We start from the raw sequence: 24,241 nt of genomic DNA on the forward strand, positions 1-24,241 counted from the left end.
CAGAGATGCCAGACCATGGAGGGAGCGGAGGGAAGAAGATGGGTGCCAGACCAATTTGGGAGGGGGGAGAAAGGGAGAGGCACAGTAACACAGCAAATGGAAGACGCAGAGAGAAGAGAGACAGTGGATGGAAGGAATTGAATGAGAACATGAGGAAAGCAGAAACCAGGCAACAAAGGTAGGAAAAAAATTCTTTTTTTTTTTTTGCTTCAGGATAAAGTAGTATATTAGTTGTATTGATAAAAATTTATAAACATTAGAGGCTCTGGTAGAAACCCATTTAAAAATAAGCAAAAAGACTTTATTAATTTGGAAATATTAATTGGGAAGAATACATACTTTGTAAATGGGTTTCTACCAGAGCCTTTAATTCAGTAGCATAATTAAATGAAATAACTATTTCTGTAGTTTATAGGGACAGGCGGGGACGTAGGGGATTCCTCGCAGGGACGGGCGGGGACAGAGGGGATTCCTCGCGGGGATGGGTGGGGACGGATGGATTCCTCGCGGGGACGGGTGGGACTTTGGCGGGGATGGGTGGGATTTCTATCCCCGTGCAACTCTCTACTGCAGACACAGGTGGGAGTTGGGCTTCCTAAATGAATAGTCTTCAGACGTGAGGGACTATAAGTGGACCAGGTTTTAGAGAAAAAACATATATCACTAGACAAGGGTGGCGTGAGCACCAAATTCAGGATAGGAAGGGTTATTTTTCTCTTTGCTCAAAAGCTGTCTGAGATTCAGTGTGTCACAGATTCACTTCTAGAGAGCATCTGCTTTCATTTACCTGTAAGAATCACGTACCTTGATATCGGGCCCGAAGCCCACTGTAGAGCAAGGGAAGGATCTGACCTCGCAGCTCTTCTTCCTCACACTCTTTGGTGGCCACACTGAGGAAAAGTTCACTTTGGAGTAGCAGGTGAACATCCCGTGCATTCATCAGCTCCCACATTCCTGCAGCCTAAGCAGCAGAAAACAGGCTCTCTGGGTATTTATTTATTTACAAAATGTATAGATTGCCTATCACAAATGGCCCTTGTTGGTTAACAATGAAAACACTAAAATATGCACCATAAATACTGCAGTGAGCCCTAGAATATCAATACATCTATTGGGAAAATTGAAGAAGTCAGATTACCATGGACCCCTTCTCAGACACTCAGGGTTAAGAGAACACCTGGCCTCAGTCACACATTCAGAATACAGAGAGAACCTCTTGAAATACAGGACAAGTGACCACCAAGAAAGTGGACTCTGCATGCAGTGCAACACCAAAGAAATAGGCCATATGGTCTATATCTACTTCATTTTTTCCTGTTTCTATGAAAGAGATTTTTGAAGTTCTGGTCCAGCTTGTACAAGTATGTGTATGTATGGTTCCTTCCTGTTCTTCATGTTAAGGGACAGAGGAGATTGAGTGAGTGATTGGAATGCCAGTATATGTATTTCCTCCGGCCTACCGGATTTATCCAGTCCCGGCCTAAGGCCAAGCTCTGGAGGAACTGGGGGTGACTGTGACAGTAACTGAGCATAATTAAACTTTCCATGTGCAGGGCGGATGAACCCCCCTGACCCCAAAAAGCTGGGCGGGACGCTGGGGCTACATACTGATATGTAATGTGACAGGCAGAAGTTGTCAGCTCCCAAGGAAAGGAAGGAAGAAAGAGCCAGAAGACCTTTGGAAGCCAGGTCTTCTAGGAAGACAGTGAGAACATGGGTAATATCAGCCCCAGACGGAAAAGTCTGTTCTAAAGGCAAATGTTAAGTGCAGTACGAAGGCTGTTAACTGGGTCTAAATTTGCAGGATAGGGTTGATCCAGTCCTGAATTTATCCAGTGCATGCTGGGACTTGTAGTTCTGATTTCCCCATTGCATTCCCTAAGAAAAGCAAGACTAGAAATCCCTGCATGCACTGGGATAATCCCTGTCCTACAAATCTGGATTCAGTTGTCAGCTTTAGTCAGTACACATTGTGAAAAGGGAAAACTGACAGTACTCACCTTAAGAAGAAGCAGGAGAAAAGGCAGAACTACTCCATGAGGGAAGGGAGCTCAGAAGGCCGTTACTTCTCCTTCTCTCCAAGTCCAATCAGGGCAACATGGAGATCCCTCAGTTCGCCAGCAACTGGGGTGAGGAGTGTGGTTGGATTGTCATGTACCAATAAGTGATACAGCGCAGTCTATGAAAGGAAGGGAGGAGGTCCCTGGAGTCTTCCAGCAAGAACTAGGTTATTTTCCTTGAAGCAGAAGGGAAGAAAGGCCATGTTTTCCTTGAGGAGGCCTGAATGAAGTTTTGCCTTGGAGAGGGCTAATAAGTCAAGCCATTTAACAGCGACCCCAAGCCCAAGAGAGAGACTATGAATTGGGCAGGCTTCTTTAATGAACAAAGAAAGGAAAGCCAAGCCTAGCAGAGGAGTCCCCACAGAGGTGTGACAGGCAGGGCAGTCTTGCTTATGGGAGGTGTTGGAGAAAGTTGGTCTGCAAGGGAATGAAGCATTGAGTTCCTATTTGTTTAGTGCTGTTTGCATCCACATTCCTCAGGAGCCAGATATAAAAAGCTAAAATGTGTGTGGGGAGGGCATAGCTCTGTTAGGAGAAATGTTTTATTGTTTGGCAGGGCAATTAAGGACGCTGTTTGCTCTCGTGTGTGAGAAAGACCCTTATTAAGTAGGCATTCAGCAGTTGAGAGTGAAATAGCTAACCCCGGTTTGAAGGGAATTTTGGAAGGAAGATATGATTCCAAAAACATCCTGCCTGTTTTAGTTGTATGGAAAGTGTGACGCTCTGTGCACCTACATGGAGGCTTTCTAGTTTCAGCTTAAGTGGCAAGTGAAGAAGTAAATCTGTAAAGTCTAAGTTCAACCATGTCCTGCCTATTTGTCTTATCATAAAGCAGTAAACAGAATGGGAAAGACATCCTCTTCCTTACCTGTCCATTCCTGTAGTCCTGGCTTAAGTCATACAGAATGTTCCGCTTGTTTTTCCTTCGAGGTTTAGTCTCCAGTGTGATCCGGATCACCTCACTTGTAGTTCCCGCCACCTGAACCTGCGCAATGAAGAAATCAGGAGGGAAAACCGGTTAGAAGTCGAGAACAGAGAGCTCATGAGGAGAAGGTGCATGGCAGGAGCTAAGCTGAGATCGGTAGCAATGGGGAAAAGATTACTATTGACGTTGAGATACCTGAGAATGCATAGGGGAAGGGGTTAATGGCTGAGGCATGAAATCAAGGGTGTTGCACAAGGGCCAGTAAAGATGGAGAAGGAGAAAGGTTTGACAGTGTGATACCAGCTGTAAGTGATCCATGCTTGGGTTTAGCTAGGCTTCGCGTTTCTATACACCTCGGATATAATTGAGGATTCAGAGTTAGGGTTGGTTTGACATTTGAGTATAGATGAAGGAGGGGCTTAGGATGGTCAGGATTTCATTTCATCTCTACCCAGTACTCCAGTGTCCCGTTATTGTGCAGCATGAATTTGGCAGAGCCCACTGCTCCAGTTTTGGTAGGAATCAGGGAATCTCCTCCAGAAAGTACGCTCTGAATGGCTGTAAAGAGAACAGGGAAAGCGTGAATGATTATGTTATTTATTTAAAAGATTTCTCTATTTACATTTTATAAAATGCAGAAAAATTCAACAGTTCATACATTTTCATTAAAAAAACCAGTTTGTTACCCTTCAAAAATCACCTCTTGACAGTTCAAAATGTCACATCATATAAAAGAATTTGCAAGTGATTGTATTTTTGGAATATCCCATCACATAAAAGCAGTCACAAATAGTTGCGTTTTCAACAATTTTTTTTAAACGTGCACATAAACGGAATCCTGGCAGCACGTTCCAAATTTTCACTCCCCCTACAGACAGACTGGAATGGGTAATCATCCTCTTACTACCCAGACTCAATTTCATCGTATTTTCCAACCTTCTGGGATGGTAAATTTCAAACAATCTTTGTTGGATCGTAAGCCACTGCAACTGTTTTAAAATTGGTGCACCAGTAATTAACTTTGCTGCAGAATTCATGAGCAATTGCAACCCCCAAGTACAGTGTAGTACAATAGTCTACCCTACTCAGTTGTACGAAAATCATAATTTGGAAGCATTGGTTTTAACCTTTACAACATTTGTAAATACATACGAGATATATCCTACCTGAAACACACCTCTAGTACATTCATCTCTTTTTAAACTGAGAGTCTCTCTCCCATCACAGTCCAAGCTTCCCAGTCTGGCCCTGGCCCTAGCTTTCAACTTTTCTCCACATCCTTTGATTTTGCTTTATTTTGTAGGTGAATCTCATCACTTACTGTCACATGACTTCTTTACTGTGATGTATCCAGAGATCCGAAGGTTCTGTCTACCTTCTACTTCTACACTGATTCGCAGCTGCCCTTGTGCAAGCCAGAACATTTCCAGACTGGACAAGTTGGTCAGAACTTCAGCAAAGTCTGACTCCTGCAGAGAGAGAGAGAGAGCAGAGATTTTAAATGTAGTGGTGATGGAGGAGGAGGATGTTGAATGCTCAAGACCTTCTGCAAAAATCACGTATAATTGATTTAAAAAAATTTCTATCCTGCATCATCTACTCTCTGGAGTGGCTTACAATTTTACAATCATAATATTGTTCACTTACAACATAAAACACTGATGCAACTGGGACAGTGGGATGGATGGGATTTAGTGAGAAGAAACCAGGTAAAATGGTGGCGAAAGGTAGTCCAGAAATCAGAAGACCAAGTGCTCTGTCTGGAGAGAATTGTACAGCTTCACAGTTCTCCTTTCTCTCAACTGAAGCAAGAAAGGAGGGGAAGGCAGCTGTAGCTTGGGGCTTTGCCATGATCGTAAGCTGCATTTACAGCAGCAGCAGAAAAATGATTTGATGCCGCACCTGAGCTGAGAAAGGTCTCCTCTCAAAAAGAGGAAGATTCACCAACAGCGCTCCTGGCACAGATGAGATTTAATAGGAGACTGGCATTCCTAGCAAAGGGGAGAATGCACAGCTGGGGGGATGAGGTGCTCTTGAAGCTTTAGCTCACTCTTCTGCTCAAAGTCAATGGTCTTAGCAGGTTGCAGCCATGTATATTTAATAACAAAATAATAATAACAGACAAAACAGCAAATGAATGCAATAAAAACGAAAAATGATAAATCCAACAATATGGCAAAACAGAAGAGTCCCTCATCAAAGACAACAACAAGAAAAGACAAGGGGGATGTCTGAATCTACCAAAGCAAGTCTTTATTAAGAATAATAAGTTTATGTCCCAGTTTCGGCATTCAAAAGACACCTTCTTCAGGGGACACTAAATAGAAAATGATAAAGAAACACATTAAAACCATAAAATCAAATTGCATTTTGAGTGACATTAAAAAATAGTGAAACATAGACCCAATGAAAAACCACATATAGTACAACATTAGAAGAGCAAAAGGAAGTATAAAATATATAAGACATGAAAGTCAATAACACAAGAATGTGGGAGAAATGACTAAATAAAAACGTGAACAATCATAGAACCAGGCATATGCAATAAAACATAATTAAGGCATAAAAACCATATCTAAAGCCAGAAAATAAACATAAATGCATAGATCAATATGTAAACAATAGCATGAACAGAGCATAATACCAAAATTAATCAAATACATCCTACAGGCATAAAAGGCAGGTTAAAAGACCAAAATGTATAAAACAATATACAGCCGATGGCATGTAGAGAGTGTAAACATCAAAGTGGATCCAAAACATAGAGCAATATTAAGCCAAATTCATATATAAAACAAGCCATAAAAATGAATATGTGGATAGAGGGCATGAATAAAACATTTGGGTCAGAATGGAAATAGGGTGATCTGGGACTTGATAGACTGCCTTTCTGTGCTTAAAATCAAAGCAGTTTACATATTATATACCTGGGGCAATGGAGGGTTCATGGACTTGTCCAGAGTCACAGGGAGCTACAGGTGGTTCTCAATCCACTGCATTAACCACTAGGAGGAAATATGTTTTCACTCAGAAAATAGTTAAGCTTTGGAATGCATTGTCAGAGGTTGTGGTAAGAGTGGATAGCGTAGCTGGTTTTAAGAAAGGTTTGGACAAGTTCCTGGAGGAAAAGTCCATAGTCTGTTATTGAGAAAGACATGGGGGAAGCCACGGCTTGCCCTGGATCGGTAGCATGGAATGTTGCTACTCTTTGGGATTCTAGGTCATGCATATGGGCTGCAAAAACCCAGATTAGGGAATTAAGAGCTTATGTGCATGACAGAAGAGCGGGACTTGGGTGTGATTGTATGTGATGATCTTAAGGTGGCCAAACAGGTTGAAAAGGTGACAGTGAAAGCTAGAAGGATAATAGGTTGCATAGGGAGAGGTATGGCCAGTAGGAAAAAGGAGGTATTGATGCCCCTGTATAGACCTGTATTGGTGAGACCTCATTTAGAATATTGTGTACAATCCTGGAGGCCGCACCTTCAAAAACATATAAACAGGATGGAGTCGGTCCAGAGGAAGGCTACTAAAATGGTATATGGTCTTCATCATAAGGCGTTTGGAGACAGACTTAAAGATCTCAATCTGTATACTTTGGAGGAAAGGCAGGAGAGGGGGAATAGGATACAGACATTTAAATACCTATGTGGCATAAATGCACATGAGTCAAGTCTCTTTTATTTGAAAGGAAACTCTGGAATGAGAGGGCATAGGATGAAGTTAAGAGGTGATAGACTCCGGAGTAATCTAAGGAAATACTTTTTTTACAGAAAGGGTGGTAAATGAATGGAACAGTCTCCCAGAAGAGGTGGTGGAGACAGAGACTGGTTTTGAATTCAAGAGGGCCTGGGATAAGCACGTAGGATCTCTCAGAGAGAGAAAGAGATAATGGTTACTGTGGATGGGCAGAGTGGATGGGCCATTTGGCCTTTATCTGCCATCATGTTTCTACTCTTTCGGATTCTGGAATCTTGCTATTCCTTGGGATTTTGTATGGAATGTTGCTACTCCTTGGGTTTTGTCCAGGTACTAGTGACCTGGATTGGACACCATAAAAACGGGCTACTGGGCTTGATGGACCGTTGGTCTGACCCAGTAAGGCTATTCTTGCACTCTTAGGCTATTGATATTTCTCATAATATCATTTAATTGGTGTTAGTAATTAAACACAGATTCAAAAGTAATGCATTCTGCAAACCTGGGCCTGCAACATAAAACACCTGCTCTCGAGTCTCACAGATCCATATGATATGTGTTTTTTCCTTGGTAAATCTAGACATCAGTTTGTGGATCCCAAAGCTCTTGATGGTCCATATAATCTAAATAATGCCACCATAGTTTCTGGTATGCCAGAACTTTCTGTAGATAAGCGGGATGCATCCAGCTGCCATGGTGCAACTGACCAAAGAAGTTAACATGACAAAACCAATTAAAAACACAGAAGCATCACAAGTTCAGCCCGAAAGAGGGTTCCAAAATGCCTGAATAGGTTAAAGTCCTGCTGCATCACCAACAATACATAAGAATGACCATATTATGTCAGACCAAAGGTCCCTCTAGTCCAATATTCCACTCCAGATCACAAGTACCTGGCAGGAAGCGAAAGAGTGGCAAGACTTCCATTCTTTCACTTTCATCATGTCTATCCTAAAAACGGTTTATGGCATTTACCTCCAGGAACTGTCCCAAATCTTTCTTTAAACACAGCTAAACAAACTGCTTGCAGCACATCCTCAGGGTTCAATGCCAGTGCTTGGCTAACCATTGGGCAAGCAGGTAACCACTCTGAACCCAGGCAACTCTTGGTAGTCAACATTAAATAGCCTTTGGCAACCAGTATTTTAAATACACTGACCTCTTCCCCATCCACAGAGAAAGCAGGTACAATATCTCTTGGACCTGGAACTCTGAGCTCTCCAGATTGGAAGCCCCTTAATGCTCTTCCAGAGTCTGTGGTAGGGGAAAACTCCCTCCAGGGTTTCAAGACTAAGCTGAACAAGTTCCTGCTAAACTGCGACATATGGAGGTGAGACTGGACTCATTTAGAGCACTGGTCTTTGACCTGGGGGCCGCCGCATGAGTGGACTGCTGGGCATGATGGACCACTGGTCTGACCCAGCAGCGGCAATTCTTATGTTCTACTATTTGAGATTCTGCCTGGTTTTGGCCAATGTTTGCAGTTGAGAGGTCCTTACCTGAAAGAACCAGTAGAGGGCACTCCAGAGAGGTTGAAGACCCAAGAGTGTGTGTGTGTGTGTGTGTGTGTGTGTGTGTGTGGAGGGGGGGCATGAACTCAACTTGGGAAGGGTGAACTTAGATAAAGTTTGTCTCGACAGAATATGTAAACCAAGCATCAACATATGGAACATTCTTGTTTGAGCCATTGCCAACCATCTGTCCACTAGAGAGGGTGGTGACTGCAGTGGATCATCAAGCTCTGACCTGCAGACTTCTCAAACAGACTCTCTGATGGACTTCAGATGTTCTTCAAAGTCTAACAGAAAGTCTGTTTCAGAAGTCTGCAGAACTTAGGCTCAGAGAAAGTGCCTGTATATAAATAATAACGGTATACTGCTTTGGTCATCCCATAGAAAGGCAGAATATGAAACCCTTGATCCTCTTAGGAGAGCTGTCACTTTTGTGACCATTTCTTTACAGATCTTGACCAGTTGTCTATGCCACATGGTTGTGGTGTGGCTGAACTGGTCAGATGCCAGGTACTTGACAGAAATCCCCGTGTGGGATTCAAACTCAGGTCAGGGGTGCAGTAGGCAAGTGAGAGAAAGATGATATGGTAGAGTTATTTAGATACCTCCTGGCACAAAGAAAGTTCTGAATGAAGGCAAAAGGGGAGTATGTATGTGGATGAGGATAGTCTTTGAATTGAAGTCAGCTCTCTAAGAGAGAAGAAGGCTTTGAGGAGCTTAGTAGTTGGTATGGGTGGGTAGACTGGAAAGGTCAAATGAGGCTTTTTCTTTCATCCACTTTAAGCCATAAGTGGAGAGGAGTTGTTTTGAATTCTTTGTATATACACTTTATCCACATGGAGGGTAATTCTGTAAGCAGAACCTACATCAAGCCTTTTCTATCAAGAAAAGCAGCTCACTACTCTTCCTTCTGGAATAATAGCACAAGTGACAGAAAATGCCATGCAAATTGCCTCTGCCTAGATCAGGGGTAGGGAACTCCGGTCCTCGAGAGCCATATTCCAGTCGGGTTTTCAGGATTTCCCCAATGAAAATGCATGAGATCTATTTGCATGCACTGATTTCAATGCATATTCATTGGGGAAATCCTGAAAACCCGATTGGAATACTGCTCTCGAGGACCGGAGTTCCCTATCCCTGGCCTAGATGATAGGCAGAGCCAGTGGCAGAGTAAGGGGGACAGGGGGCAGACCGCACCCATGCCATGCTCGCGCCCTCCCTTCCCCGTTCCCCTTCCTCTTTCAACTCTTTGCCAGCGCTAGCAACTACTCTAGTCTGCTACATGTGCTCGCCTGGCTCCCTCTGAAATCACTTCTAGGTCACGGGAAAGCCAACACCAGTACAAGCAGCAGGCCAGAGAAACTGCTTAATTTAAGGAGGTACGAGGGTGGGAAGGGAAGGCGTGAGTGTAGTGTGGGTTTGGCAAGGAAGGAACAGAGCAGCGGAGGGGAGAGTGCAGGGGGAGCACCACTGTTCCGGGCACCTCCTACCCTCCCTACGCCACTGGGCACAGTGCGCCTAAATTCTATCATTCATGCCAGAACTTCACCCAAGCTCTGCCCATGCGTTGTAGACATTGGAAACTGTTACTACATAAAACTCAATATAGGTAGGGAATCAAAGTCCAGAATACAAAGGACAAAAAGGCCTTTTGAGACACTGATGGTCCATTAATGAAGAGAAGATTGGTGCTGTTTATTTTGTATATTAATAAAATGCCCACTGGCAAAGAACACTCCATCGAAAGATGCTGCATATGTTTTCACATGTTGGGTTGTGAAATAAAGTTGTTTCCCAGTGAAAGTGACTCCACCTTGTTGCCCGGTCTGTGGCCTTCTACACTTTCTCTGCACATAAGTCACATAAGGCCTAGATTAGCTCAATTTACGTGAGCTCCTGCTGCCTATAAGCAGATGGCTCCAAATAGAATTACCATCATAAACTGGGCAGTTTTCCGACAGCTCTTCTTCATACCCATAGAAATTGTAATTCAAGTCACTTTCCCCATATGTAGACTTCCCACACTCTCCATCTCTTTCCATCATACTCACCTCTGCTTTCACACTGGCTCGAACCTCCCGCAGGAGGTGCTTTTGGTGCAGAATCTGTATCCGTAGTGGTACTGATGAATGGCCTGTAATATGAAGCAAAAGTCACTTTCAGAAGTCACAGCTCAGGTGAGTGGCATCGTGTGCATGCAGAACAAGACTAAAACTCTTGTACATGTCACGTGAGTAACACTGTGTGCCCACAGAACAAGTCTAGAACCCTCCTATGCACCATATAACGCTGGACACACCCACAGAACAAGCCTAGAACTCTCCTACATGCCACATATCACACACCTACTAAACAAGCCTAGAACCCGCCTATGTGCCACGTAGCATAACATGTGGATACATGTTGGGAACTAAGGTTTCAGTCTGGATGGTGCGTGGTTATTCTGAAGAGGGGGCTGATCTTGAAAAAACTTGATGGCAAAACATGTCGGCCAGCCTCTTCCCGGCACAGAGAAGGAAAACAGTGAAAGTGAAAGTGAAAGTGCAAGCCGAAAGTAAAACGGCATGAAAGCTAAGTGATTCATCACGTCTTTTTCTATTAAGTATATGGATATGAAAGTTATTTGAAGTGAATTTAATTGAAGAATAGTCAATTTTTTAGAAATAAATTATTAAAAAGGTAAATTATTAAAAAAAAAAGCTAAAAATAAAAATTAACAAAAAAAGCAGATTGGATGATGACAATATATGGCGATATTGACAATACAGCCGGTTCAAATGATATACGGTTGGTGGAGGCATATCTGATAAATTGTTTAAGTTGAATATTAAGAAAGTATATATGCTGTCATAACCTAACGTAACATAAAATACATTTCTAGACCGCATAACCGTTAAGTTCTATGCGGTTAACAAAAGATTAAGTAATAAAGTACAAACTAAATACAAAGGAAAAACCTGTGATAAGAATTTGAATGTTAATTATTAAAAAATATGGAAAACAGATGAGTTTTCTAAAATGTAAATAAGAGGTAGAAATCAATAGTCATTGCTTAAATTCTTGTCCCAAGCGGCTGCCTGATAAGAAAGAATATACACTCATGATATTTTTTTTAATTTACAACCCCTGACGGGTGGAAAAACAAAAAGAGCATGAGATCTACAAGAAAGCCTTTGAGTTGAAATAAAAAAGGAATTAGCCAAATAATGCGGAGCTTGACCCGAGGACACTTTATAGTAGATACAGCCCAATTAAAGATGATGCATGCCTCTACAGATATCCAGTGCAATTCCCGATAAAAATGGGTGATGCGGTCAAATTTATTCAGATCAAATAGAAGTCTGACCCCAGCATTCTAGATGATTCTTAATTTAGAAAGATCTTTTTAAACACCTGCTTGGTAAACAATATTGCAGTAATCTAACATCACACCCACCCACTAAACAAGCCTAGAATCCTCAATGACCACCTCAAATCCTTGGCTAAATCATGCATTTTCAGCCTCCACATGCTGAGGAAAGTAAGATCCTATTTTCGCCAATAACATTTTGCCGTCCTTGTGTAATCCATCATCCTCTCCAAACTAGACTACTGCAATGCCATCTACTTAAGCCTATCAAAAAAGAGTCTTCAAAGACTCCAGCTAATCCAGAATACTGCAGCCAAATTGATCTTTGCAAAACGTAAGTCTGACCAAGTCTCCCCACTCCTAGCCAAACTTCACTGGCTCCCAGTGATTTCCAGAATCCATTTCAAATGCTCCTGCCTGGCTTTTAAGATCATTCACGGCATCCTTCCTCCCTTAATCCCACTATCTTATAACTCCTCGAGTCCTGACTCTACCAGACCCGCCCAAAGGTATAAACTATCCTTCCCCTCTCTACACGGTATTTGCTGTGCAGGCAAACTGGGAAAATCCCTTCTCTTCAGAATCACAGGTCTTTGGAACAACCTTACTACCCCACTGCGGAACCTGGGCTCCCTCCAATTATTCCGCAAGCAACTGAAAACCTGGCTTTTCACTAAAAAGTAATTCTATCCCCCCTTACTCTTCTCTTCTATATATAAGTTCATGTAAACCTTTTTTTTCCTTCTCTTCCTTTATTTTAAGTTCTTGTAAACCGTGCCGAGCTCCACATCCGTGGAGATGATGCGGTATATAAACTTAAGGTTTAGTTTAGTTTAGTACACACCACATTTCACGTGCCTACAAACCAAGCCCAGAACCCTTCTATGCGTCACATAACATTGCACACACCCACAGAACAAGTCTAAAACCCTCCAACATGCCATGTGCACCCACAGAACAAGACTAGAACCCTCACATCCATACTGCGCACAAACAGAGCGGACTTCTAACACTCATTCTTCATGAGAGCAGCATCCTGCACACTGGACAGGTTTATTTATAACCCTCAAACTTGTAATATGCAGCATCGTGCACTGAGACCTTCTTTGCACTTACTTTTACCAGCTCTGTCCAGGAGCCCCTTGGACATTAGGACAAAGTGCAGGCTGTCTTCCACATCACTCAGGGCTAGCATGGCAATCCCTCCGATACCTAAGAGTCCAGTATCCACAGGTTTGAGGAGAGCACTGAATGTTTCTGTAAGTAAAGAGAAACCTCATGGCATAACTTCTACACCCAGGCTGTTTGAGGAAGATTTCATGTCACATGTACAAGCTAGAAATGCTGACCCGAAATTGGGTCACAAAGTTGATAGACTCCCTATCCCTCAGAGACTTCCACTGTGACCTGTACGTAACTCCCACATGCAAGCTTTCCGTTAGACCAGAAACCAGGCAAAGCAAAAGTTTCCATGGTAATTAACTTCCCTGCTTGGCTGCCAGGTTGTTAGGGCAGGCTGCAGGCTGGGCTGCTACTGGTCAGCTTGCACAGCATGCAGGGATGAGCAGGGAGAAGTTGAGTGTGGAGACCCCCAGGGTTCCAAGAAGGTATTTTTCTATCTGTGTTGAAGTAGAGAACTTACTGGGAATTGGAGAATTCAATCCTGGTGTTGTAAAAATGAAAGAGGTTTTAACAATTCCCTTAAGGCAGGGATGTCAAAGTCCCTCCTCCAGTCGGGGTTTTAGGATTTCCCCAATGAGCTCTATTTGCATGCACTGCTTTCATTGTATGCTAATAGATCTCATGCATATTCATTGGGGGAAATCCTGAAAACCTGACTGGATTGCGGCTCTCGAGGAGGAACTTTGAAACCTCTGTACTAGGTAGTCCCCTGCCCCTACTAACAACCTGACCTCATCTGTAGCGATATAAATTGTGGGATAAGGAATAGAACTTGTATCCCACTTTTTTGTGGTGACATATTCAAACTGATTTACATACATACAGGTACTTATTTTGTAATCTGGGCAATGGAGGATTAAGTTTCAATTTTATTACAATTTGTTAACCCACTTATCAAATTTCTAAGCGGCATATGAAAAATGAAATTAAAATCATGGAAGTACATATTTTTAGACAAGGACAGACGTACGTTAAGATACAAAGGGAATTAGAAAAAAATGCATAGGATAGAGAGATGTATAGGGGAAAAAACAGTGGGGTGGGAACTCGCCTATAGAAAAGATGAAATAACTAATGAGCGTATTAGGATATTTAGAGAAGCTGGTTCAAGAAGGTTGGAAAGTGAACAGTGCTGGGATTCAATCCCAGAACCTCAGGGCGCTGAGGCAGCTTCTGTACCACTGGGCCAGCAATTCATGGATCTACCAGTGCCTTAGCTGACTGTGGGCACTGCCATGTTTAGTGAATGGAACAAGAAGGGGCAAACTTACCGGCAAAGAGCGCACGGTGTTTGATAATCTTGCCATGAAGCTCACCCTCAACTCGGCCTGTCACCAGTGACACAAAGATCTGAGCTGTTCTCAGGAGCTGTAGGTTGGATCGCTGCAGATTTCTCCACATACCACAGATCTAAGGAGGGAGGTCAGAGAGTTGAAAAACATGAGACTGATTGTATCCCACACCTCACTCTCTCTATCTCCAAACAGCTAGAGAAACAAAAGTGAAATATCTGCGCATCAAAAGCCTTTTGTATGCAAAATGTTCTGCTCATTCTGTTTTCAAAGTGGTAAGAACATAGGTGTTGACATACTGGGACAGACTGAAGATCCATCAAGCCCAGTATCCCATTTCCAACAGTGGTTAATCCAGATTTAAGATCCCAAAACAATAAAAAAGGATTTTATGCTGAAAGAGAATACCTGGCTCTATGGCATTCTTAGCAAAGCAGGCAGCAAGTTTGATGAGTGGCCAATTAAAGGCAAATAAATATCATCTACTCAGGAGTGACTGGATTTTATCCTCAAATACTCTTTCAACTAATAAATTGATTCTGGAAGAGATCAAACTGGCTATGTAACTCGAAGCCCAAATTATGTCTTATTTTGGTCACACTGTCAGAAGAGAAAGATCATTGGAGAAGGACATCATGTTTGGCAAGATTGAAGGATCCAGGTGAAGATGGTGACCTGCAATCAGATGGCTGGACATGTTGAAAACAACCATGGGGAAGATGCTAGAGGACCTGACCTGACTAGCAAAACCGATCTATTTCGCTAGGACTCGAACACGTGTTGACGGCACTTAACTAGGCCTGGATGCACTAAAGATACCGATTGGATCACTGTTGGCTGATTCTCTGGTCGATTCTGGATGAGCGATCAATGTGCTACCAAGTTTGCATGCAGACACATGCACAGAGCCCTAACAGCAGTGGCAGGGGAAGCAGCCTCCTGTCGCTGCTGTTAGGGCTTCTTTTTTTTAATGGCACAGATGCTGTGTGTGTATTACACATGCACAATCTGCCCCCCCCAAAAAAGCCCCCCACACTGATGACCCTCCACAATGACCCCCCATGAACCAGCACTGCGACCCCCTCCCTCCCACGGCAGCGAAAATGGCAGGAGGGATGCCTACTTCCTCCTGCCTTGCTGAATACCCTGTGCCATACCCCTGCCCGATCCTGGATCCCCCCCAACCATCCACTCCCCTCCCCCATTCCTTCCCCCCAAAAAGGCAGAAGGGATGCCCACTCCCTCCTGCTACCTGCCTCCTACCTTCCCTGAACCCATGCCCACTCCCTGAACCCCCGCTCACTCCCCCCACATAAACCTGATCAATGACTTTAGATCTACAATTTTATGTTTTTTCTCCCTCCAATGCTGTACAAGGGGAGCTTCCATATTGCGGGTCATTGATCAGGTTTATGTGGGGTGGGAGGGTGGGAACATTAAAGAAAGACTAAATTTTATGGAACAAAGATGGATATTTATGTTGAATTCTGTCATACCCATGGGTTTAAATGCCGAAATTGAATGGACGACGCTAATATAAGGGACTATTTTTGGCCACATCAGTGTGTGAGGGGGCGTTTCTAGCGCTAAGTTTGATGTCATCATGCTCTAAAAGGGTTTGGCTATTTAAAGTAAGAACGCCGCGGCCATGTTTCCTGGTTAAATCTTCAAACGCGGGGATCGTGAGCCATTTGATTTAAGGTACTACTTGTGAGAGTTGTTTAGATATTTCAATGATTAATTTTTGACAATGCATGATTGGTGCTGAATTTGATGTCTATATATATCTATTGTATATTCGCAGGGGGATTTCCTTGATAAAGCCCTTTGGGGCGAAACATAGATCTATGTCGGAGTGCCTACCCCCACCCACGTAGATGAAGATGAGTATTTATACTTATTTATTCAATTATTTAAAATAAAGTATTTAAAAATATTTAAAGTATACACCTTTTGAGGCCGATGACGACTATGGGTGCCTGAACGCTGTATGATCTAAAAGTTTAGTGGCATACAGGTGGTACCACTGAGGTCTACAAGCTAAATAAGCTGAGTAAGATTTAATAAGCTAAATAAGACTCTATATGAGTTATATCGTGTTATTATAAAGTGGAGTCTTGAAGATACAACTGAGCTGTATGTTTGCTTGATATTTAAAAGTTCAGCCTGGGGGGAAGTGTCTGGTGGGAAGAGGGAGTGGGCATCCCTCCTGCCATATCTAAGTTCAGCGCGGGGGGTGGCCGATGGCAGGAGAGAATGGGCATCCCTCCTGCCATATTTAAAAATTCAGCATGGGGGTTGGAGTGCCTGGTGGCAGGAGGGAGTGGGCATGCCTCCTGCCATTTGTGGGTCGCCGTGTGTTTGTCGGGGGTTGTTAGGGGAGGGCCGGCGGTGGGGGATTAAAAATTTGTTTTTTAATAGGACAGATATTTTGCGTGTGTAATACACGCAAAATATCTGTGCCATGAAAAAAAAAATCAACCTGGCAGAAGCCCTGACAGCAGTGACAGGAGGCTGCTTCCCCTTTCACTACTGTTAGGGCTCTGCGCATGTCTGTGCAAATCATTTGCATGCAAACTTAATAGTGAATCAATCGCTGTTGGAAAATCGGCCAGAGAATCGGCCAAAAGTGATTGAGTCGCTATTAGTGAATCTAGCCCTAAGTCTAAGTCGGCCCACATCCCGCCCTAACCACTCCTCCAGATACACCCCTTTTAGCTCTGGGCATACAGTGGGATTCAGAGGCCTACAAAGTCCCTGGACACATCCAAAAAGTCAGTTTGACAGCCTGACATTTAGGTTTTTAGAAAGGATTAACTTTTGATTATGAGCCCCATAGTCTTTGAGTGCTGGAAGTGGAGGCTCACATTCAAATACACATATACAGTATGTACACCTGCCACACTCACCATGTTGTCCTGTGGGGACAACATCCTCTGTACAGGGTGTTCAAACAAAACACTGCCATCGGAATCGCTGAATCGAACACGGATGGGCTGGCCCAGCCTGTGTAAAAGAGAGAGAGAGAAGCAGCATAGCTCAGAAGACATGACTTTCAATGAGGACTTGTTGAAAATATATCACCCACAACAAGAGGGCCCAGCAATCAACCTAGCAAAAGAGGTCCGAGTGCAACAGAAAAATGTGAACTCACCCCTGCCACAGGCCTGGCTACTATCCAAACACCTGTGTCATTTAAGTGACCCTTCCGAGCAGAAAACATGAAGCAAACACCCATGTGTGAAAACAAAACATAAAGAAGAAGAGGGTGGATAAAGAATGCGATGACACCCTTCTATCGCTCCATGGTGTAGCCACACCTTGAACAGTGTGTGCAATTCTGGTCACCGCATCTCAAAAGAGATATAGCGGAATTAGAAAAGGTACAGAGAAAGGTGACAAAAATGAGAAAAGGGATGGGATGACTTCCCTATGAGGAAAGGCTAAAGCGGCTAGGGCTCTTCAGTTTGGAGAAGAGACGGCTCAGGGGTGATATGATAGAGGTCTATAAAATACTGAGTGGAGTGGAAAGGGAAGATGTGAATCGCTTGTATACTCTTTCCAAAAATACTAGGACTAGGGGGCATGTGATGCAGCTACTAAGGGCTAGATTCATGAAGCCCACCGATCGTGTACCGACCTGATTCACTAACCTCTGTGCCGATCATCCTCCGATCCGATTCGATCTGCTTGAAGGGTATTAACGTAGAACAAAATCTTTTCCAGAGAAAGGAAAATGGTAAAACCAGAGGACATAATTTGAGGTTGAGGGGTGGTAGATTCAGGGGCAATGTTAGGAAATTCTACTTTACGGAGAGGGTGGTGGATGCCTGGAATGCGCTCCCGAGAGAGGTGGTGGAGAGTAAAACTGTGACTGAGTTCAAAGAAGCGTGGGATGAACACAGAGGATCTAGAATCAGAAAATAATATTAAATATTGAACTAGGCCAGTTACTGGGCAGACTTGTACGGTCTGTGTCTGTATATGGTGGAGGATGGGCTGGGGAGGGCTTCAATGGCTGGGAGGGTGTAGATGGGCTGGAGTAAGTCTTAACAGAGATTTCGGCAGTTGGAACCCAAGCACAGTACCGGGTAAAGCTTTGGATTCTCGCCCAGAAATAGCTAAGAAGAAAAATTAAAAAAAAAATAAAAAAATTTAAATTTAAATCGGGCAGACTGGATGGACCATTCGGGTCTTTATCTGCCGTCATCTACTATGTTACTATGCACATGCAAATGAGGGGGAACGGCATGCAAAGTAGGAAGGACGCGATTCACAAAACAATTTCAGGAACACTGACTGGGCTGCCTCATCAAAAAACAAGTGACTGCTGAGGACCAGCCACTTGTGCAAAAACCCTGCTCTCTGCCCCGACTCCGTGGTTTTAACCCGCGGTGTAGCCCCGATTTCAACCTGTGGGTTAAAACCAAAGGCTCGCAAAATTTTCCAGCTCAAAAAAAAAAGTTTCCAGCTCTTCCTTCACGGTGAGCATGCGCAGACCATCTATAGGCAAAGTAGATGGTCTGTGCGTGCTGAAGGATCGCTCTCCAGTGATACGTGCGGTCTGTGGTGGCCGTGCCTCCAATCGCTCCCATTTGCATGAGGATGTATTGAGAATTTGTTGGCCTGCCATGGATCGCACACAGATCGGACACTATCAGGAAGGTAAGTGAATCTAGCCCTAAGTAGTAGATTTAAAACAAAGCAGAGAAAATATTTCTTCACTCAATGTGTATTTAAACTCTGAAATTCATTGCTGGAGAATGTGGTGAAAGCAGTTAGCTTAGCAGTGTTTAAAAAAGGTTTGGATTACTTAGACACAACTACAGGCAATTTATCTTTCTCTGGTATTCTGCCCAAGGGACAATTTAGAGAGGTATTTAATTGAAAAGTGCAGCACTTGCTGGTTATTGCCGGCGTTGTCCAAGGCAAGTAGGACCAACCAAAAGGCAGTGCTGACTTGCCCAATTAGCCTGGTAGGTGAAGTGCTGAGTGCTGCCCTATACTAATTGCTATGCCTCCATGATTCTGTGGCATGCTTCCCCGGGTTCGGAGAATGCGGACTGGGTTTTCCAGAAGCAAAGAAGGAATGAGATATAGACTAGTGAGCCTGTCTCAAGCTGGGGGGCTAACTAGTGAGTTGGTTGTGGAGAAACTCGTACTGGGCACAGAGTGTATTCATTATAACTGTCAGATTGCTCTGTATCTTTGCCACCAGACTGACGTGTACTATTGCCCAGTTTTTTCACACCAAGTAAATTATTTAATTTTGGAACAACCAGCCTGTTTTCTGATTAAAAAATAAGAAGGACTACAAATGATGTGAGAAGCTTTGGGGTAAGAGGATAGAAGTGTGGGTTAGAATAGCACATGCTGGGGTGGTATGGGGGGGGGAACTGGTGTAAAGACATAAGAGTGGGGGGAGATCATCGATTACCGCTCATAGTTGATGGAGAAGGTTAAGCTGGAGCGCAGCAGAGTAAAACGTGCTTTGGCAACCCCACTGGATGCTGGTGACCAAGACTGCGGGGAACTGGTGAGAAGAGCCACAAATTCTGGAGAAAAAAGAAAGAGGGTGATGAGTTTCAGAGAGAGGAAACATGCCGTGCCTGTGACCGTCTGCGATTCTGGCGTCAGGATTACAGGGGGAGAGCTTCACAGCAGAGTCCCGAATCCTGGCATACCCCGTGCAGGAGTCATCTTCCTTTAACAAAGGCAAAAACTGTACCACTGCGACTGTCGTCCTGTGACACTTCGTCAGAGCTCAGGTATGTCTGGTCACTGTGGAGTTCATCCTCCTTCTCCAGATGTTCGGAGCCATCAGAGAGGAACCTAGATGGCTTCTGAGCGACTGTCAGGGTAAAAGAGAGAGAGAGAGAGATAGAGCCTCCGTCAGCTTCACATCCACAGCCCTCTTCGTGCATCACAAGGAAAAGCTGCTTTCACCTATGAAACCAACATTCAAAAGACGCATCATCTGCATAGCTGGGAGTTACCTGAACTAGTGGAAATAAAGCGGAACAAACAGTGTCTATGGCAGTGGTTCCCAACCCTGTCCTGGAGGAACACCAGGCCAATCGGGTTTTCAGGCTAGCCCTAATGAATATGCATGAAGCAAATTTGCATGCCTATCACTTCCATCATATGCAAATCTCTCTCATGCATATTCATTAGGGCTAGCCTGAAAACCCGATTGGCCTGGTGTTCCTCCAGGACAGGGTTGGGAATGACTGGTCTATGGGATGCCTTCACACAGGCTTTCAAGATTTATCCTCTCTTTCTCGTCACTTATCTGGACAAATGTTATATTTTAAAGAAATTCTTTCTGCTGACTGGATAGAATTTGTTTTAGAAGTAAGTTATCTTCTTAAAATAGGGCAGTTACCAAGTGATCAGAGGAAACTGTTTCATGTGCTAATTCCAATTAAGAGGTCAGTGGGAACACTGGATAATTTCTTTAGAGAGAAAGGTGAGAATGGTCTTAATCAAGTGACACAAGTTGGGGGGGGGGGGGTTGGGGGGGTTCCACCAACAAACAGCAAGATGTTCTTTTAATTAAGAAATTTTCTACATCACACTGCATTCTTCATATCTGTTCACTGGTTTAGCACATGGCCAGGTAATACTGTTAACGGGTGCTTTTGCAAAATCTCTGGGTGATATAGTATTAACGTCTTTTGTTAAGAACAAAAGCATTGCACCTGAAGTGATTGAAGATTAGAGACCAGTTGTTTTGTAAAAGTAACGGAAGGTTTGTTACCTAGTTAACTTTGAGATTATTTCCCAGAATACGATTTATTACATTTCTCCCAATCTGCATTTAGGAAGGAGTATAAAATGGAGATGCTAATAAGGACTTTGATTTTGAATGGGAAACTAATCTCTTCCATCTTTGATCGAGTTGATAATAATACCCTGTTTCAAGCTTTAAATGAAATACGTATAGTGGGTGGGGTGTTAATGTGAATAGAAGGATCTCTAATTATGGACCCCTTTTACACATCCACGCTAGCGACTCTCCCGCAGCAAATGCACCGAAGCCCGTTCAATTCCTTTGGATTTCGATGCGTTTGCGAGAGGAGAATTGCTTTTACAGCTTTGTAAAAGGGGCCCTATGTGAATGCGTAAATTAAAATGCCTGGAATAATATCTGGTAGTGAAATGTGGGGTGCCCCAAGGTTCCCCCTGATTGTCCATTCTATTTCATGTTATGAGATTAATGAAAGAAGAGGGAGTTGCTTTCATAGTTCATGTCTGATTTTGAAGGGAAATTGAGTTGAGAACTGGGTATTTCCTGAATCATAATCAAGAGAAAACAAAATTGGATAGGGTGAGCTTTCCTTCGAAAGATTCTTCAAAGGCCTTGTGTGTTAACATGGACCCAACGGAATCCCTTGTTCCAAAGGTCAATTTGATTTATAAAATATCATTTGTGGTCCCAAGGTGACTCAGAAAGATTCAAAATCTTTTTCTGCCTGAACAGTTCAAGTTATTGGTTCAGGCTTTAATGTTTGTACAACTGGACTATTGTAACGAACCCTTACCACTTACAAAATGGATGGAGGTTTCAGCGCTCCATAAGATACTTATCATTCTCTCTGCAAGAACCTTGGAACAAACTCCCACTGCAGGTGATTGAGGCCAACAGCGTGTTGGACTTTAAGAGAAGATGGGATATTCACAGGGGATCCCTAGAGGAGTGAAACCAGAGGGCGGGCATTTGGAATGGGCAGACTTGGTGGGCTATGGCCCTTTTCTGCCGTCTTTTTCTATGTTTCTATGTTTCTAACCTCCTCAACCCCTATATGTCCTGTCTGTCTGTCCAAATTAGATTGTAGGCTCTTCCAAGCAGGGACCATTTATTGCATGTTAAATGTACAGCGCTATAGAATTGATAAATAGCAGTCGTAGATCAGGACCACAAGCCAATGGCAAGATTAGCCCATTCCCATTAATGCCAAAAGTTGGCCATTTTCGTCTGGAAGAAAGTGGCCCTAGTGCGAGGGAAAGATGTAAATGGGTAAGACTGGACGATCTCTTCAAATTCCTTTTAAACTTCATTCTCTCTAGCTTACTGCGCTTGATGCTTTGGGCGTATCTGACTGCTTACCCTTCCGGCAGCTTTTGCAGCAGTTCCCTTGCTGCAGTACAGGGTCGCTACAAACCAGACTCAAGCAGTCTTCTCTGATATTCTTGCAGTAAACCTTCCCTGTAGCTTTCCCCCGGCGAGTCCGTTGCTGCTTAATTTGAAAATATGTGTTAGCTTCTGTCGCACAACTAGTAGGTCATAGACTTTCAGACAATGACCTCAATTTACTGTTTCAGATTAACTTAAAGCTCTATGACCTCACAATGAAGGGAGAGGAGGAGATAGTGGATGTTGCGGGTGGGCAGACTGGATGGGCCATTTGGCTTTTATCTGCCATCATGTTTCTATGTTTCTGTGTTGACCGCATGACATAGCTGGTTAGCACCGATATCCATTGGCTGACAGGCAAAGTTTAGTGGCCATATAAACTCACTTATATAGTAGATCCAGCTGTAGTCGCTATAATTTAGCCAGTTAGCCAATGAATAGTGGCTTAACCGGCTGTGTCAAAAGCGGCCCCAGAAACCCCTTCAAATTCAATACAGCCCAACATTTAATTTTCGGGTTCACCATGACCTGTTTAGTGTTCATTCAAGCCAGTTCAAACATTTAGTTATTTATGTGTTTAATTTCTTATATACAACCTGTAAGGCTGAAAGCTATCTAAGTGGTGCACACTCACATAGAGGAGGTTTTTCTTTATCCCTGGAGGGCTCATGATCTAACCTTGTACCTGAGAAAATGGAGGACAGAGGAGAAGTAAGGAAAAGATACTGAAGTCCATGGAGAAGGGGAGATAGCAAAGAAGAGATGGTGGAAACTATGGGGTAGGGAAGAAAGGAGATAGGGATGGAGAAAGATACTAGACACCATGGGAGAGGAGGTAGAGAAAGAGAGAAATTCTGAGGACTGAGGAGAAGGAAGGTGGGGGAAGGAGAACAAAGCTGGAGAACTTGGGGGAAGCAAGGAAAGAGAGAGATGCTGGAAACCATGGGGGAAGGAAGACAGATGAGGAGAGAAATGCTAGAAACCATAAGGGGCAGAAAGAAAAGGATGAAAACATATTGGAGACCACAGGGAAGGGGGAAAGAAGGTAAGGAAGGAGAGAGATGCTGTGAAGCTCATGAGGGTAGGGATGTAGGGAAGGAGAAAGATGCTGTAGGCCACATGGAAAGGGAGGTAGGAAAAGGAGAGAGATGCCGGAGACCACAGGGTGGGGGAAATGGGAGGTAGAGAAGCAGAGAGATAATGAGACCTTGGGGAGGGAGGCAAGGGAGGACAGGAAGGAGAGAATGCTAGAAACCATGGGAGGGGGGGAGGGAGGTAGGGAAGGAAAGATGCTGAAGACCATGGGGAGAAAGGAAGAAGATAAATACAGGAAACCATGGGGGAGGGGACGAGAGATAGGTAAGAAGACCATGAGGAGAGGGAAAGGAGAAAAAGAAGGAAGAAGATGTTGGAGATCCTAAGGAAAAAGGAGACAGATGCTGGATGCTATGAGAGGAGACATGGGGGGGGGATGATGCTGGGCTATGAAATGGTATGCAGGGAAGGGCAGATGCTGAATATTGTGGAGGAGGGCCTTGAACCACACCTTGATTGGGATAGGGAGAAGGGGGTGCAGAGGCAATGTAGGGTCTAGGGATAGAAGTTAGAAAAGTAATCTAATGGTGGGCCTGGGAAAAGAGGGCTGGAGGCTGACAGAGGGATAGATGGAGAAAGTGAATTGAGGATGAGAGGAAGGGCTAAGGCTGAGGCAGCAGCTGTGGTGGGAAGAGAAGGAAGGACTGATATTGGGGATGGAGAGGGAAAAGAGGTGATGTTGGTGGGGAGAGGAAATAGGCCCAGTGAAAGGAGGCAGGGATGGGCACTTTACGCCTCACGGTGTAGTCTGTGCTTTCTATCCTTCTCCTGGCCGCCTTTCCTCTAGGGATTGAGGTGAAGTGAGGGGATGTGGCTTCATTCAGCTCCCCACCTTTGCAGCCCAGGACTTACCGGTTCACAGGAGCAGAGCACACAGTGCATCACCCCAAAAGGCTCTCCCAGGTCCGGGTTCCAGACCTCCTCCAATGCATAGAAGCGACCCCCAAATGAGCAGCCAGCACCTGCAGAAAGAAGGGTGAGCTACAGCAAT

At 43.9% G+C, this 24,241-nt stretch overlaps 1 protein-coding gene across 5 annotated transcripts in view; it reads right to left on the minus strand.

Moving 5' to 3' along the window:
- Window positions 1–24,241, minus strand: part of CHRD (chordin) — a 147,376-nt gene that overhangs the window by 37,727 nt on the left and 85,408 nt on the right. For 3 of the 5 annotated variants that reach the window (XM_033959255.1, XM_033959254.1, XM_033959252.1), the window contains exons 2-13: window positions 24,103–24,212; window positions 22,129–22,258; window positions 19,747–19,869; window positions 19,456–19,573; window positions 16,928–17,024; window positions 13,998–14,136; window positions 12,661–12,801; window positions 10,247–10,329; window positions 4,307–4,454; window positions 3,437–3,543; window positions 2,929–3,045; window positions 805–961 (exon numbers count right to left, since the gene is read on the minus strand). In XM_033959255.1, the coding sequence (XP_033815146.1) occupies window positions 805–961; window positions 2,929–3,045; window positions 3,437–3,543; window positions 4,307–4,454; window positions 10,247–10,329; window positions 12,661–12,801; window positions 13,998–14,136; window positions 16,928–17,024; window positions 19,456–19,573; window positions 19,747–19,869; window positions 22,129–22,258; window positions 24,103–24,132 (1,390 nt within the window). In that variant the 5' untranslated portion in view covers window positions 24,133–24,212. Of the gene's footprint in view, window positions 1–804; window positions 962–2,928; window positions 3,046–3,436; window positions 3,544–4,306; window positions 4,455–10,246; window positions 10,330–12,660; window positions 12,802–13,997; window positions 14,137–16,927; window positions 17,025–19,455; window positions 19,574–19,746; window positions 19,870–22,128; window positions 22,259–24,102; window positions 24,213–24,241 lie in introns of those variants that run through there. The other 2 variants (XM_033959253.1, XM_033959256.1) reach the window with 2 other exon arrangements.

This window comes from Geotrypetes seraphini, chromosome 9 (assembly GCF_902459505.1).
Source record: "Geotrypetes seraphini chromosome 9, aGeoSer1.1, whole genome shotgun sequence".
NCBI classification, from domain to species: domain Eukaryota; kingdom Metazoa; phylum Chordata; class Amphibia; order Gymnophiona; family Dermophiidae; genus Geotrypetes; species Geotrypetes seraphini.